This window comes from Simochromis diagramma, unplaced genomic scaffold, assembly GCF_900408965.1.
Source record: "Simochromis diagramma unplaced genomic scaffold, fSimDia1.1 OVJJ01000389.1, whole genome shotgun sequence".
NCBI classification, from domain to species: Eukaryota; Metazoa; Chordata; class Actinopteri; order Cichliformes; family Cichlidae; genus Simochromis; species Simochromis diagramma.
Genome location: NW_024387227.1, coordinates 803,783 through 820,830, shown reverse-complemented (window position 1 = coordinate 820,830; position 17,048 = coordinate 803,783). Strand labels below are relative to the sequence as shown.

At 38.9% G+C, this 17,048-nt stretch overlaps 3 protein-coding genes across 4 annotated transcripts in view; 2 read left to right on the top strand and 1 right to left on the bottom strand.

The window, feature by feature from the left end:
- Positions 1–831: 831 nt before the first annotated feature.
- Positions 832–6,059, top strand: mrto4 (MRT4 homolog, ribosome maturation factor). Its single transcript, XM_040052290.1, has 8 exons — positions 832–958; positions 1,212–1,270; positions 1,378–1,481; positions 3,385–3,466; positions 3,555–3,622; positions 3,706–3,857; positions 5,387–5,463; positions 5,554–6,059. The coding sequence occupies exons 1-8, from the start codon at positions 931–933 to the stop codon at positions 5,701–5,703; spliced, it is 720 nt and encodes a 239-aa protein (XP_039908224.1). The 5' UTR covers positions 832–930; the 3' UTR covers positions 5,704–6,059.
- A 3,492-nt stretch (positions 6,060–9,551) lies between these two features.
- akr7a3 (aldo-keto reductase family 7, member A3 (aflatoxin aldehyde reductase)) lies at positions 9,552–13,189 on the bottom strand. Its single transcript, XM_040052287.1, has 7 exons — positions 12,706–13,189; positions 11,944–12,131; positions 11,703–11,807; positions 11,331–11,427; positions 10,848–10,947; positions 10,610–10,739; positions 9,552–9,955 (listed from the first exon to the last, which is right to left on the bottom strand). The coding sequence occupies exons 1-7, from the start codon at positions 12,995–12,997 to the stop codon at positions 9,794–9,796; spliced, it is 1,074 nt and encodes a 357-aa protein (XP_039908221.1). The 5' UTR covers positions 12,998–13,189; the 3' UTR covers positions 9,552–9,793.
- A 748-nt stretch (positions 13,190–13,937) lies between these two features.
- Positions 13,938–17,048, top strand: part of megf6b (multiple EGF-like-domains 6b) — a 59,344-nt gene continuing 56,233 nt past the window's right edge. Inside the window, exons 1-2 of one of the 2 annotated variants that reach the window (XM_040052279.1) lie at positions 13,938–14,982; positions 16,805–16,939. In XM_040052279.1, coding sequence (XP_039908213.1) covers positions 14,891–14,982; positions 16,805–16,939 — 227 coding nt within the window. In that variant the 5' untranslated portion in view covers positions 13,938–14,890. The remainder of the gene's footprint in view (positions 14,983–16,804; positions 16,940–17,048) is intronic. The other variant, XM_040052280.1, reaches the window with a different exon arrangement.

The following is a 17,048-nucleotide window of genomic DNA, read 5'->3' as shown; positions in this document are numbered from 1 at the left end:
TATAAATAAATAATCACTGCGTGTATAACATGTTATCAAGCACCATCACTGTGCCTAGTTTGATGCGAAATGTATTATTTCATCCATAGGTGTCAAACTCTGGCCCGCGGGCCAAATGCCAAATTACTATCAGAGCTGGCCTACTGGTATTATACAGCAAATATATATACTGTTTAGTATTAAGCTTTGCTTGTTCCATATTCAGTTTTTTAGCAAAATGTGTTTGAGTCCATAAGAAAAGATTCATTCTTATATCTGGAGGAATAAATATATTTCAATAAATATTAACGTTAGCCTGCGACTTTGTTCCAGTTTTGAATTTTGGCCCACTGTGTTTTTGAGTTTGACACCCCTGACTTAATCCATCCATCCTCTTCAGTTTATCCTTTTCAGGGTCGCGGGTAGGTGGGGGGGGCTGGTGTCTGGGTACACCCTGGACAGGTCACCAGTCTGTCGCTGGGCTAACACACGGACACAGACAACCATTCGCACCTAAAGGCAATTTATCGTTTCCAATTAACCTATACCCGCTAACTGCATGTCTGGATTGCGGGAGGAATCCGAACTACCCGGAGAGAACCCAGGCAAACACGGGGAGAACATGCAAACGTACAGACACACTGATGGTGGGATTGAACTCAGGACCTTCTTGCTGTAAAGCAACAGTGCTTACCACCGTGCTGCCCATATCATTTAATCTTACTGTGTAATTTATTTCAATTCAGTGTTATTTATATAGCAGCAAATCACAATATCTTAAGGTGACAAAAATTATAGAAGTCAAGCATTTATTTGTTATTAATACATATATAACGCTTTTTTTTGTTTTTATGTCAGGCAGTACACGGTCAGCCATGCTAAACAGAAACACTTGGGGTCCTTCTACTTCACGTGTGTGTGTCTGCTGCTGTGGCATCGTGAGGAGGAATCATGCCGAAATCAAAGAGAGATAAGAAGAGTGAGTAAAGCACAGTACATCTTTTTCAAGTGTAAAAGCATATGGGTGTCGGTGAAGTGTTTTAAGTGATGTTGTATTTGTAAAACTTCTTTTTCACTAGTGAAAGCTACCAAAAGTGAGCTAACTAAAGCTAGCGTTAGCTTAACTGCCTCAGCATGGTTGTACTCCTGGCTGATCATTGATACATGCACGTGTATACGCAAACTGCTGGCTGACATTTGTTCATCGTGAGTTTTCGCATTTTTCTCCTCAGTTTCTTTAACGAAAACAGCCAAGAAGGGGCTGGAGTCAAAACAGAAGCTAATTCAGGAGGTGAGTATTTTCAGTGCTGCAGTCACCATCTTGTACGTGTTAAGTTCAGCTAGGCTAGGTCTGTTCCAAAACACCTGAAGTACCTAAACCTCATTTCTATTTTTTAGTTGCGGGAATGTGTGGACACCTACAGAAACCTGTTCATATTCTCGGTGGCTAATATGAGGAATAACAAGCTGAAAGACATCCGGACAGCGTGGAAACACAGCAGGTAATAATGACATCTCCAAAAGTTGATTCTGTTCATCTGGACGTAGCGTTTTCAGTGGGAGAAACGTTTCGTCACTCATCCAAGTGACTTCTTCAGTCTCAGCTGACTGCAGGTTTCCCCAGTCTTATAAACAGTACATTTGCATAATGACCGAAACCAGCCCACTGAAGGAACAATGGGCTGGGAGGTCAGTTCCTTCATCATAATTATGCAAATTCTCATGACCCTTGATCAACAACTACTGATCAAAGCCCACTGATCAATGGCCATGAGTACCATTCACAGAGAGTTGGGGAATGGCTGCAATCACAGCATTGTACGATGGCGAAAGATATACCCCTAGGCCCCCTCCTCGATTCAGAGATGGTCTTTCCCTTTTCACGTTAGGTAATGACATCTTAGGGTTCTGATTTCAAGGCTCAGTCCTAATACTGCACTAAGGTACGTGTGTGTGTGTGTATCAAGGATTGGGTTGCACTTGGTTTTCTCGGTGGCATTGCCACCTCTACTCATGTTGGAGCCCTTCGAGAAAGAAATTATTACATGGACAACCCCAATTTGTAAGATATTGGGATGCTGTGTAAAATATAGATATGAAGACGTGTAAATCACCTAAACCCATATCCACAATAGAACTTAGAAAACGTATCAAATTTTTTGAACTGAAAAAAGGTAAAAATCTAGCTTAGTTTGAATTTGATAGCAGCAAAATATGGACGCCCTGTTTTCCAGACTAAAGAACTTGTTATCAGAACTTGGGTAAAAACCTGGATCAGTGTCTACACGTTTGGAAAGTACTCAGAGGTATATAAAGGTTTAAACATCCTCCCATCCTCCCATCCATCCATGTTTCAGCAAGAAAATGCTAATGCATATATTACAACAGCATGACTAATAAGTAGAACAGTCTGGGCGCTAAAGTAGACTGTCTAATATGTAGACCTATGACCAACTAAAAGCATTTGGCATGAAAAATATGACAAAGAATGTGTGAATTTTAGATAGAAAACACTTAGCGATAGAAAACAGTGCATGTATGAACGTTTATTTGAATTATATATGTTGTATAAAGCACTTTGAATGCTCAAGAAGGAGTCCAGTTACCATGAAATTTGCAAAATATTGCTTTAGGTTTTTCCTTGTCTTAATTTTATTTGAGTGCAGTAGTGCGAGCAGGTATATGGCAAGGTCATAGAAACTTTAAAAAATTCAGATTTTGTGGCCAATTTCCTCTAGATTGCATGTGTTCTTCTTTAGGTGTCAGTTTTCCACTGTCGTATAGTATGAGGCATCAGTTACAGTCTCTAACGACTACATTTCCCCCCTCATCTTAAGTTGCCTGTTAGTAGGCTTGATTATTTTAACAGAGCCAGTAAGTAGGATGCACTTCTGCAGTTACAGTCAAGTGGAGGTAAAATTACATCAAAGAGAAGAGGAGGAGAAATTGAATTAAAGGCATGAAACAGAGTTTTTTATATGTTAGTCTTTTGTGTGTAGAAGAGATACTATTTTGGGGGTTTCTTGCTTATAACTCCTTTTTAAGTATGGAAATTAAAGTTTTTGGTAAAATAGTACAATTAATATACACGTTGACTATGGGATAAGGAATATTACTGAATGGGTACAATAGGTGTGGATTTTTTTCTAGAAGAAAAGTAACCATATTATCTCATAGTTAAACATCTTGTCTATTGATTGTTATTGGTCAGCAATCAGCTTAAATATCAATCAATTTTAAAAAGTCAGCATCATTATGATTTGTGTTTGTTTTTTTATGGGATATGCTTGAATCCTATCTTGCAGCATGTTGATATGAACCAAATTTCTCAAAAATGTTAAACAAGTATTTGGAAAGAGCCTATATTTATTCAACAGCGTAAATGGTCTCATCTCTGTTCCACAGATTCTTCTTCGGCAAAAATAAAGTCATGATTATTGCTCTGGGGAAAAGAGATACAGATGAATACAAAGATAATTTGCACAAGGTAAGCAAGATCTCAGACAAACTTGAAAAGTTACTGCTGTGGTTTACTGCCGTCACTCAATATGTTTATTCATTTTGATAATGTTCAGGTCGGCAAGCATCTGCGTGGAGAAGTGGGTGTACTATTCACAAATAAAACAAAGGAGGAAGTACAAGAGTAAGGCTTTGCTAAATTCATCTTTGTTGCAGTGATCCTCCAATGTCTTCATTGAATCACTAAGCGATGTTCTTTACCCACAGATATTTCAGTCATTTCAAAGAGGTGGATTATGCTCGCGCAGGAAACCAGGCTCAGATGGATGTGACGCTGGATGAGGGACCCCTTGAACAGTTTACTCACTCAATGGAACCCCAGTTGAGGCAATTAGGGCTTCCTACTGCTCTAAAGAAAGGTGAGACTAAAGGACTGTTCTCGTCACCCACTACAACACCGTGGCTCAATGGATTTTAACTTTTTAAAATTGGTATTAATTAATGGAGGTCTGTGACTTGACAAATCACAATCTGTATATAAAAGGTGGTTGTAGCTTCCAGGACTGAAAAGTGTAATCAATGTGGAAGTGGCTTAAACTGACGTTCTTTATAATGATCAGCATGTGGCATCTGGTTAAAAAAAAATAAGACTGTACAGAAGTCCAAGTAAATGCTTCCCTGTACTACAGAGCTTTTACTTGCCCTAACATTGGTAATTATGCTAAGAAGTCACACGAAGGTGATTATCAGCTCAGTAAAGTCAGCCCAGAGTTTCCACAGTCAATCCCCAAAAAAGGCAATGTTTGCAGCATATGGTCACTCACAAACATGGACAGGTATTGTGACAGCAGACTGGCATACTTTACAAAATAAAAAAAGTAAAATATGTTAGATCAAAAAAGGTTCAAAAGCTCTCTAGGAATATATCTGTGCGTTAAGTGGTGTGGTTAGCAAGATTGTAAAAGTGCGAAGTAAAATCTATTTATTTTCCCAGGAGGGGAAAAGTGGCAAAGACCTATCAGTAAAACTGCCCTGTCATTAAACATGGCAAGCTCTGACTGTAATTACAGTTAAATTAAAGTGTTGCCTAAGTGTAAGTAGTTTTCCCCAGTGGTTTAGCTGCAACCCCAGTGGTTTGAAACAGGCTGTATGCGTGCATAAAACAAATAAAATCGTACTTCAAACTAGTAAGTGGACTCATTTTTCTGAAGTCAACAAGTTCAAGGTTTAGGATATTGCTGTATTAGTAATTGTAGAAAATGTCAAATTACTTGCCCGTATAAAATTGTTAGTAGAAAGCAGGAGAGAAAAAATGGATGAATAAAGTTGCTCCGAGGAATTTCTTTGGACCTTCATGGAAGGACAGACTTGATATTTGCATCTGTGCTATATTCTGGAGAAATGATTGGTCACTGGTTTTGTGTGTTGATCTCTTATCTTAAACATGATCTGCTACAAAGCAGGTTAGGGCTGATGTTACCATGGCGATATACCGTAGTAAGACGTGAACAACCTTTGTAATGTAAAAACTTGAAGTTGGCTTAATAAGCCCCAAATCGTTTTTCCGTAGTATAGGTGAGTTTATAGCCTCTGTCAAATGATGTTCAGCTTGTGAATAAGATGCATGTAAGGTGAAAAAGGACGATGAGACAGAACAGGGCAGACCAAACCTGTGACTGACAAGTGGCCATCGCGTGACGGTGCTGTGTCAGTCATTTGTTTGTTAGTTCCAGCCCTCACATCTTATTTCAATACTGAAAGATGGCAACAGCAGGTTGAGGCTTCACTATAAGTGGGAGATGTATTGTAGCTACAGTATATACAGTCTATGAAAGCAATATCAGGCTTCTGCTTCAAATCAGGTCCGAGTCGGTATTAGTGTGTTCACGAAATGTGTGAATTCACTGCTTTTAAATATAAAGCCAACTTCTTTTATCTTGTGCTACAGGAGTGGTAACACTGCTGAAGGACTATGAAGTTTGTAAAGAGGGGGACACGCTCACTCCAGAGCAGGCTCGTATTCTGGTGAGTTCTTGTTTTTTTACTTGATTAACAATGTTGACTGTCACACACTAAATGTATTTCTGTTGACTGAGGGTTGTTTTTTGTCCACAGAAACTCTTTGGTATTGAGATGGCAGAATTCAAGGTGCAGATCAAGTGTATGTGGAACTCAGAAACAGGCGAGTTTGAGAACTTCGCTGGTGAGGAAGAGTCTATGCAGGATGAGGAAGATGATAACGATGATGAAGATGATGCAGAATGAAACTTCTGCAAGGCGGGAGAATTTTTAAGAAAATTCCTGCTTTCAAAAGCAGACGGACATTTCATTTAGCTTTCATCCTGACAGCCAGTGCTGCAGTCTGTAGTCTCTCTGGTCTTTTTATACCTACAAAACATGAACTTCTGTCCTTCATCTTGAATTTTAGTTTTGGACAATGTGGACTGTATTCAGAGGATTAAATCGTTTGTGATGTCATTGTTCTCCAAGTTCCCTCAGCACAGTGAGGGACTGATATTGTGTGGAAGTCCCTTTCCTTTCAAACACCAATGTAAATCACTGTTCATGTTAAACCAACACTCATGAATAATATACACGTTTTGTTGATGTGACAAATTTAATCCAGATTCTTCAGAAAGTTATTTTTCCACGAAAGAGTATTAATGGGTTTTGTTTTGTTTTTTTTATATAGACATGACAATGAAGTGCTCTTTGATTAAAAATGGAAAAGGTGTACTGATCTATTCCAAGGACAGAAAATGTACACTTCAGGGGAGAATTCAAAAAACCTAATTAAGTGTAATTAGGGAAAAAAAATTTCTGTAAAATTAAATGACCAAGAAGGTTCTCATCTGAAGTAGTCTGGACACTCGTGGGCTATGAGATTCCGACACTGCTATGGCAAGGGTTTTATGAGATTATAGCTCGTAGTAAGGTTATGAGCAGCTGTAGATATTTAATATAAATACTCAAAACAGGAATTGCACAGCTGGAGTCTGTTAATTTATTAAGAGATGTATATGTGGAGGATTTGTTACAATTTAAAAATAGGAACAAAATCTTGGTCATTACAGAATATGTAGTTTACGTGCAGCATCTCCTATTCACTTGGTATTTTGTGGTATTTTCTTTCTAAAAGAATCCATTTCAAATATTACAAACCTGCAGACAGTATGAAAAACACTCGTGTTTTGTTCTACCTCCAGTAGGGGCATTTCCACTGCACTAAAACATAATTACAGTTATTAAAAACTAGTTAAAATCTTTCAGTGGAAAAACAAAGGCTGTGTAACTACTGACTCTTGGGATAGTTTTCAGAAAATAAGAGACTTCATTTCAGGCTTACTGGTACACCACAGTGTTTCAGTGGTAACTCATAGTTCTTCATTTTCAGGTTTCCAATAGTAGCAATTTGAAATGAAATTATTATTATTTTAACCGTATGGCTAATCTTTACCTGGTGAATACATAAATTACCATGAGCATAACATTTTTTGTCACTGCAACTGTCCATGTGGGTACCTTAAGCTGAGAGCGATGATGCATCCAGCGCATAGCAGCAGAAGTCAGCGAGGGTTTCTCTGACCCGTACGCTGTTTCCAAAGTATCTTCCACAGAGCAGGAGCACAATCACGGTTATGGTTAACAAAAACAACATAAAACAATTTGTTGGTACAGATCTTCACCTGTCTCTGTATGCTGCAGCCCAGCTGTGGCCAAATAATCGTCCTGCAGGCTGGGAGCCATCTTTATCTTCATAGTGGTACTTCCCTGTCAGAAGGCCACCTGGCAGAGGAGGACTAATGTCAGAACTCAGTACAGTATGTACTTAATGCTGTCACTCACCCAGGGCACATTTTAGCTCACAGGTAACGTTAACAAGGCAAAAAAAAAAAAAACCGAAACAACAAAAACCACTAAGTAAAGCAACTACCGTACATACCTTCATCTGTGCCTTTGTTATTATATGTGCAGGAACATGTGATGTGGTAAAAATAGCAGGTGACAGACAAACAGTAACATTTTTTGGACACTAATATTAGCACCAGCTGTGAGAGATCAAATCATTTTGATATCCCACATTCCTTACAGTTGGGGAAAAAGTGTTTCTTACTTTCACTTTGCACTGTGCAGCACATGTGAGTTGTGTGATAATAACATGTGTGTCACTAAGACTAAACAGGAAATATTGCATATACATACAGAGCACCATAGGTCTGCATTCTTCCCCATACTAATTTGAATAGTTAGCTATACTATGAGCTTATTGCAGTTTTACTTATTGCTGATGATTTCCACTGAAAAACAATGTTATGGAACATAACACATTTTTTACAGCCTGACTATTAAATATTGTACCAATTCTAACCTCATAGCAAGACTTAACTATATGCAACTTAACCAACAAAATGATTTTAAGGACTGATGTCTTTGGTGAAGTCAGTCTTCCAACACCGGCCACATGTTACTGATTAGATCAAAAGGAATGTTGGGGTAACCAAAGGCAGCGTTTCAATGAACCAAAGAATCTGAACTACACTGTGGTTTTGTTGTGTATTACACCAAGTAATATCTCCCTTAATTTTGGTCTATTTCTCTGTATGTGTGCGGGTCTGTGACTGTTTGTGTTCAGATATGCACACAAAGTGCATATAAGTAATAGTAGTAGATTTGTATTGGTCAAGGCAACTACCAAAGACCTCCCATGGATAGACGTAAGACCATTTAGACTTTTTATGATTTATTGACCGAGTGGCTCTCCAAACATGTAAGTAGAGGAAGTCACCATCACTGAGGTAAGAGGGCTTCAGTTTGCAGTGGAAGCAAAAACTCCTTTGGAAAACTGGAAAACATTTTCAGAACATACAAAAGTCACTCAGGTTGAAGATCAAACCTCACATTCTGCCTCTACACTCCACATGCCTGAGTATTGTGAATGGAAAACATAAACCCATCATAATTAGATGATATTAGCCTGAAACTAAAAGTTTAATAAAGTTTGATTTATCTGACTGCTTTGTTTCGCTTAATGTGCCTTATAATCCTGTGCACCTTATGGTCCGAAAAATACGTACTGCACACTGCAGTTTAATGTTGCAAAGCACCTCTTTTTAACTTCAGTGGATATTATACATGGTTATGCTCAGGATATGTCAGCCCATTTCCACTGGAAATGCCTTTTAGTTAAACTTTCAGCAAGGAATTTGCATTTGCACTGTTACATTTTTATAAAGCTTTAATGTACATATAAACCAGCTTCTTGTTTAAGTGAAAATAATTGGAAGGTTGTCTTTTTGCGCTAGTAATGTTGTGGAGTTGTATTTTGTCTCACATCAATTATATTGTCAGTTATATCGTTATCGCAAATTTTCAAATATATATCGTGATAAATATTTTTGGCCATATCGCCCCGCTCTATTAGAAACCACTGTCACATAATCCCAGTTTCCCACATATGTATTATTTTAAACAGCTGTTGTACTTCACTGGCTGATGACTGTGAAAGAAACAGTTGCTGATATAGTTAGGAATGCATTTCATGTCACACAGAGCCACATGGCACCAATATATTCATTAAAATTACACAAAGAGCACAAACAATCAAAGACCACCAAAGACCATGATGAGAGTGCACAGCAGCTAAATGATCTGAACTAATGAAATACCAATATCTGATGAGCCAAATAATTAGTAGTGACTGATACTGTTAACTGATATTGGTCTATCTGCAGTGGGTGATATTCACCTGTTGCTTCACATTGATTTTGCACTGACTAAATGTTCAAATATTGGGTGATAAAGAGCAAAAATGCTTTAAAATAGGCTACTCATTTCTTTCAAATATAGTTTTGTTTCCCTGGCTCAATAGTGGGAATAATAACTAGAAGAAAAATACAAGAACCTATGCAGGATGTGGAAGATGGTGATATAGACGGGGATGACAATGTAGAATGAAACTTCTGCAGTTCAGGGACCATTTAAAAACTTTTGGCCATTTTATCGTAACAGCCAGCGCTGCAGTCTGTAGTCTCTCTGGTCTTTTTATCCCTTTCTTTTCAAACACCTACATCACTGTTCATGCTAAACCAGCACTGATGAATAATACACATGTATGGGAAAATGTTTTTTGATTTGACAAAATTTAATGCAAATTCTTGAAGAAGTTATTTTTCCATGAAACACTATTAATTAATTTATTTATTTTACATTAACAATGATGTGTTTTTTGATAAAAATACAAAGAAGGAAAAATGTATATTTCAGGGGAGAATTCAAAAACCCTAATTAGGTGTAATTAGGAGAAACATTTTTCTGCAAAATTAAATTACATATAAAGTGATGATCAAGAAGGTTCTCATCGGAAGTAGTTTGGACACTCGTGGGCTACGAGATTCCAGGCTTCTTTGAAGGCGTCGACCACTCTCTCATCCAGAGGACCCTCTTCCGCAGCGGCCATGTTTTGCTGAAGCTGCTCCATGCTCGACATGCCAATAATGACTCCATCTCCAAGATCACCCTGGAGACATGAGTTGGAGAAAATTACTCAAAACAGGAATTACACAGCTGGACGTCTGTAAATGTCTTGAGATTTGTATTTGTGGAGGATTTGTTACATTTATTTAAAAAAAAAAAAAAAAAAAAAAAGGAAGAAGGAAGAAGAAGAAGAAAATCTGGGTGAGTAGAGAATTTGGCTTTTTTTTTTTTGACAATACATGTTAATTTAATCACTTTTGGGGTACTTCTTTTCTAAAAGAATCCCTTTCATATATTACAAACCTGTAGACAACATGAAAAACATTGCTGTGCTTTGTTCTACCTCTGGTTTTGCATATGGTGAAAGTTTGGGGGCATTTTCACTGCACTTAACATAATTAAAGGAAATAAAAAATAGATCTTAAAATCTTTCAGTGAAAAACCTCAAAGGCTGTGTAACTACTGACTGTTGGGATAGCACTGAAAAAAATCAAAGGCTTCATTTCAGGCTTACTGGTACACCACAAAGCACAGTGTTTCAGTGGTAACTCATAGTTCTTAATTTTCAGGTTTCCAATACTAGCAATTTGAAATGTTCTGTTTATTACTAAGGGTAGGGCTAATCTTTTTACTCAGTGAATACATAAATTACCATGAGCATAACATTTTTTGTCACTGCAGCTGTCCATGTGGGTACCTTAAGCTGAGAGTGATGATACATCCAGCGCATAGCAGCAGAAGTCAGCGAGGGTTTCTCTGACCCGTACGCTGTTTCCAAAGCCTGCAGAACCACCTCTATGGCCTGGAAATGACTTTTCTTCCAGTATCTTCCACAGAGCAGGAGCACAATCACGGTTATGGTCAACAAAAATCTCATTCAACAACATAAAACAATTTGTTGGTAAATATTTCAACAGCACTAAGCTGATGTTCACCTGTCTCTGTATGCTCCAGCCCAGCTGTGGCCAAAGAATCGTCCTGCAGGCTGGGAGCCATCTTTATCTTCATAGTGATACTTCCCTGTCAGAAGGCCACCTGGCAGAGGAGGACTAATGTCAGAACTCAGTACAGTATGTACTTAATGCTGTCACTCACCCAGGGCACATTTTAGCTCACAGGTAACGTTAACAAGGCAAAAAAAAAACCCCAAAAACCACTAACTAAAGCAACTACTAACTATTCAACATCAGGTTATTGTGTGCTAGCAAAAAGGGATCACCAAAGTGAATAAAATCCATCTCCAGGGGGACATGAATGCATGTATGGAACATATTTTAATATAATATATTAATTTTGGGATAACTCGAGGATAGCTTTTATCCCTCCACATTAAGTGACATCTTTTTCACAATCACAAGTGCTTTCTTTTGAATAAAACTTTTTAAAATGGAACTGCAAGGTGTACCATGAAAGACTACCTGCCAGAGGATTGTATGCATAGAATCGCATTCCATAGTATCTCAGACATGGCAGCAACTCTGTTTCCACCTGTCTTGTTGTGGCATTGTACATTCCCTGTGAAAGATTGGAAGAATCTGAATTAGAAACAGGTGAAAAACAAGTAACAGTATAGCAGACATATAAATGTTCAGTCTACAACACCTAATGAAAGATTAAATCTTCAGTGATTTGCTGAACAAAAACCACAGAGATGAAGAAGTGTGAAAGTTTACTCTCATTCAACACAAGATGGCTAGTATGGCCCTCCTGTAATCAGTAGTCTGATTATTATAGGATGAGGCTACTGAATTTAGATAAAAGTTAAATATCCTTAGAACAGGATATATTACCTGATAAACAGTGGGAACTATCCAGTTGTTGTGCCTGCAGATGCATACTATTTCAGCCACTTCCCAGGATACATAGTTTGAAAGGCCGAGCTCCTTGAATTTTCCCTGGGGAGTTGATACTTTCCATTTAGTATTAAAACATCTCAGGACTACAGATGGACAATAAAGTTATTTTTTTCCTGTGTGTTATGTTAAAGCAAGTTATTTAGCTATATGTTTATATATTCCCTGGTCTGCTAACCTCTTTGTGGAGGTCATTGCAGGCTCTGAGAGTATCCTCGATGGGGTTTTGGTGGTCAGGGGCATGGAGGTAGAAAAGGTCCACACAGTCTGTCCGCAACCTCTGAAGGGAGGTTTCCAGCTGGGAGCGCACGCTCTCTGGCTTTAGCGTCTTTCCATCCCAGGGATTGGCCTTGGTAGCTATGCTTACTGTGAATGAGTGAGAAGTAGTCAGGTTAAAACAGCACAGCTCCTTCAGTGTCTGTGAGACAGACTGACACTGAAAGCTAGCCAGGCTCTTATTGCAGCAATTAAACTTTGGATTCATTATTACTAGAATGTTTCAGTGACATCAAAGCTGTATGGCCTTCATTTAAAAAAAAAAAAAAAAAACACACACACACACACACACACACACACACACACAAACAAAACTTTAACGAGACCAAGAATGAGGTCACACCAAAGTATTTCAATTTGATATACAAGTCAAGGCTATGGACCTCGACTAAGCAGCTCCAAAACCTTCATTTTAGTTTTGAGACATTCAGAAGTGGTTTAAAAAAAAAAAAAAAAAAACACTTTTTAAAAACGTGTTTTAAATGGCTTCATTAACATATGTTTGATGTTGTGCAGCACCCTGGTCGATGTTTGTTGTATGCTTTATAAACAAAGTTGGTTACCCACAATTCAAGGTGGGGAAATCAACAGGCACGCTGGTTGGTTACCCGGTTGTTGTTAGCACGCTAGGAACATGCAGCATTACTGTGTGCTTATAAAATACCTGTTTTGGGGAGATTCATGCCTCCAATGATGGTCTCTGACTTCCCATCGACGTACATGAAGGCTGTGTCCAGCTGGTTGTGTCCTCTGTCCAGGAAAGCCTTCACCATTTCCAGGCTCTGCTCGGCGTCTGCTCGCCCCCCGAAGCCCATACTTCCCAGTAAGGACACCGGCTTTTTAGCTGGAGACGACATGTTTCTGCGAGCCACACACTTCGGCAAATGTACAAGCACGTCTTTGATAGCCTTACTCTGTCGGAGTGTGCACAGAGGTCGCGTTATTACCCAGAGCATGCTACTATAGCACTGCGATCAGGCGACAGAGGGCAAAGGTCGTATGTTAAGGGAGCGTCGTAAAGTTCCTTAAACCGTTTAAAGCGGAGAGTGCTGTTCAGATGACCAATTAGTACAGCTTTTATTCGGCCGCTTTTCTTGGCTGTAGTTCAGGCAGTGCAAAGTTCGCCTTTTCTAACTACTTCCTGTTGTTGTTTTTTGGTTAATATTAACAGGACTTGTCATACTGTGTAAGTTTTAACTTAGACCACAAGGTGTCAGCAAATTACCGTCCATTCTTTTGTGTCAATCAGATAAGCTGATATAAACAGTCAGATAAAATGAGATATAATGAGTGTAGTTTTTGGTTTTTCGGTGCATCTTTATATATATTTGTTTTCCAAATGTGCCACTTCAGGACTGGCTTAACCCACATCTTGGCCTAGGACTCTAACATACTCAAATTTACCCAGACTGTTTTTCCCCAGTCTCAAAAGAAACTACAATTACTGAAACACCACTTGCTGTGGTGTAATTAGATAAACGCACATTAGGATATGCAAGACGTGCACAGTGTCTCCAGATCGCATTAGTTGCCGTCTTCAGTATTTTAGTAACAAGTCATATCACCAGACAAATATTTGTCTGGCTTTCGTGCCTATAAGGATCTCAGGACCAGGGTCTATTCTGTTCTCTGTGACTTTTAATGGAAAAACAAACATTTAAATCAAATCTTTGCATCTGCGCAATTTGTTTATTTTAGATATCGGTGTTTTCTTCACGGTCAACAACAGATATATCCTGGACAAGTTACGTCCCTGAAATAAACATAAGCAGAGTCATTTAATATTAGATTCGTTTTGGTTGTTGGAGAGGAAGAATAAGAACCTGTCCCAGTTTTGACAGACTTCATAGATGAGCTCTGCCTAATTGAAACAGCATGTTTTTATATAGCTTGTAGCCCCAGAGGCTGCACGTACCATCTCTGACCCCGGACTTTTTCGGGTCATGAACACATACATGCTATGAAAGCTTTGTTTAGAAAGCAGCAGGCCTGGCTGCTGACCCTTTGACCGCCCCATCAGCTGTTTGCCCTGCAGTGTGACCGCTAGCTGCTTCCCCTACCTCAACAACCTTCAACATCCTCTACTCGTGATGGTAGGCTATGTGACTTCGTTTTCAGGCACGTCCGTGGCTGTAATGAACGCGCATCTTATGTCGTGCAAATGCGCTCCTGCTCGCTCAATCTGCAAATATTGTACGTATAATAAAACCATTTTCTGTGCACGTGGGTAATGTGATCATTTTGTCTTTAAGGCATTTAACCACCTATCATCATAACACATTAACGCACACATCACAAGCCCCGTGGAGACATGGTGACACTGTCCAGAGAAAGTCTGAAAGTTGTCAGTCATGAGAGAGAAAAGCTCTTACTATGATCGCACTGTGCCGGTGCTGCAGGGTGTCTTGCAGAGGCTGCTGACGCTTTGAATAATAGATGGCTCCCTGTGAGCCCCCCCATACCCAGCCCAAATCCCTGCCATCATTACCAAGTCAATAGAGGGAGGCAGAATGCGCTCTGCCTACACGAGGTTTTTTCTTTTCTTTTGCGCGTCAGTCTAACATCTGCAGCGACCTGTTGTAGGTGCGCAGGAATTTTCTGAGTCGGATAGCGGCTGCGACGGAGACGCTACACGCGTGGGATGGCTGTGTCATTTTTGGACTGTGTTGGGCATTTTCACGAGGAAGATCTTTTAAGCGCATGTTAGGTTTCTTCAAGTTGACACGTTGGGATTTTTTTTTTTTTTTTTTTAGATTTTTTTCTCTTTTTTTAAGTCCTGGGTAGTGATGGGATACACGCATGAATGACTTTACAGTTTTGAAACTGTAGAGTGACCTAAACAGAGGAAAATGGACAGTGTTATTTTTTCCCTTGTCATCGTATTTATTATAGAGGCGCACGCATTCCGTTACGGCTTTGCCAATAACCTCCAGCCTTTTATGTAAGTAAAGTTTTGTCACATCCTTAATATATTTATTTAATCACAGGTATGCATTTAGGGTGGCGCTCACTGTATCCAGCTGCAGGTACTTTTTTACAGACTCACATTTCCTTTGAACTTCGACATAACTGCCGGTTCACCTGCACATCCATAAATCTGTGACTCAACCAGAGGTAGAAAGCAGAGGCTTAAGAAGTTCTTCTTCTTATTATTCTTATCATTATTATTATTTAAAGTGATGAGATTGTGAAATTCTGGCACAATAACAATATTTGGTAACATTTTCTAATAATGTTAAACTATTAAGCATTAGTAAGGTTAGTATGGTATTAGCCAATGCTTAATTCATCATTTATATGTCATTACTCCTCTTTAGTATACTATTTATAAATACAGATATGTTTATCCATCTGTTACTATAACACCATGTACAGCTATCGCTGCTACTAAATCACTGCTAGTGATAATCATAGTCATAATCATTGTTATAAGAATATGTCTATGTTTATAAATAGCATACTAAGGGGAGCAATGCTATATGAATGATAAATTAAAAATTTGCTAACACCTTATTAATACTTAAATAATGGTCAATAGTGTAACATTATTACATTATTATAAAGTGCAGCACAATATTTTTCCTTTTGTTTTTATTTGTTATTTGTATGTTATGTTATTTATTACTCCCACTAGTGATCCAGGGAAATGAAACTATATCATAAAGAAATATCAGGCTATTTCTTTTAGCTATTTATCAATGACATTTATTTAGTGCACACTCAGTGTGAAGCAATAGATAAATATCACCTACTGTTCTGTAAATATAAGCTAATTTGCACACAGACCAATCCGTTAACAGTGTCAGCCACTACTGATTATTTGGCTCATCATGTATCGGTGCTTTATCAATCCAATTAATTTTGCTGTCGTGCACTTTCATCACGGTCTTTATTGGTTTGCAGGAATGCTGCCAGTGTATTTTATATGAATGCACTGACTCCATGTGGCTCTGTGTGGCATGCAAAGCATTCCTAACTCTGTCCATGACTGTTTCTTTCACAGTGATGAGCCAGTGAAGTATAACTGCTATTTTAAACCCTAAAATAATAATAATTGTGTGACAGTGGTTTCTGTGCTGCTCCCTGCCACTAACAATAAGGTCTTTCACATTAGATTATGCGTACAGCCGAAGGTGATAGTGATCACTGTTATTTATGAGACGAGCAGCTGGATGTTGTCTTAGGATTCCCGCTGATCTCCATGTGCTGAGGCTTTCTTTCTATCCTTGGAGAGTTATGGAAAAAGTAAACGTATCAAAGATCGTTTTGGACTTTATTTTAAGAAGGCCTGTGAGGTGCAGTGAATGGTGCAGTTAACTTAAACTTAAGTTAAGTGTTTCAAGGCTCACCTTATTTTACCTGTGCTGAGATCTGTTTTGTGTTCTTTCTTTCTTTCTGTCTTGGAGCGATGCTGCTGCGTAAACACTTTAACAGTTCCACTGAATATCGAGTTTAAGTCAGAGCAGGTTTACTTTGTAGCTCATCATCCTGAAAGGTGATGCATGAAGAATTCCCCTTAAGTCTTTAGAAATACCAATAACTGGTCATCACACACCTTAGCACAGGTAATGCCCTCACAGGACTTGCATTGTTGACAACTAGAAAACGCCTCAAGCAAGTTTTTTTCTTTTTCCCGCCTGTCTTTGCCGCAACATCTCTTTAAGTGCTCATAAATTGCTCTGCTGTCGTCTGCACATCTGTGAAAACACTGCTCAACATCTTGTCATGTTAAGTATTTTTTTACCAATCTTTTTTTTTTCCAGGCCCAATGTGTGTGCGGAGAAGGAGGTGACGCTGGTCGCCCAAAGGCAGCCATGTGTGCAGGCCTTCACACGCATGGTTAAAGTTTGGAAGCAAGGCTGTGTGGGGCAGTCGTGGTGCATGGGCTATGAGAGAAGGTAAGTAAGACTTGTTATTTCTCATCTGTCTGCTCCCCCCTTTCTGTACTCAAAGCCTCTGATTCTCCTCTTCTGCGAGCACTCCTGACCTCACCTGCAGGGGATGTAG

Coding starts and splice junctions, on each gene's coding strand:
- akr7a3 (XM_040052287.1), bottom strand. CDS start 12,997: ATGCTCTGGGTAATAACGCGACCTCTGTGCACACTCCGACAGAGTAAG. Junction 11,428..11,702: donor TAGTTCCCACTGTTTATCAG/GTAATATATCCT, acceptor AATCTTTCACAG/GGAATGTACAATGCCACAAC. Junction 10,740..10,847: donor GCTGGAGCATACAGAGACAG/GTGAACATCAGC, acceptor GCTCTGTGGAAG/ATACTGGAAGAAAAGTCATT.
- mrto4 (XM_040052290.1), top strand. CDS start 931: ATGCCGAAATCAAAGAGAGATAAGAAGA. Junction 1,482..3,384: donor ACAGCGTGGAAACACAGCAG/GTAATAATGACA, acceptor TCTGTTCCACAG/ATTCTTCTTCGGCAAAAATA. Junction 3,467..3,554: donor ACAAAGATAATTTGCACAAG/GTAAGCAAGATC, acceptor GATAATGTTCAG/GTCGGCAAGCATCTGCGTGG.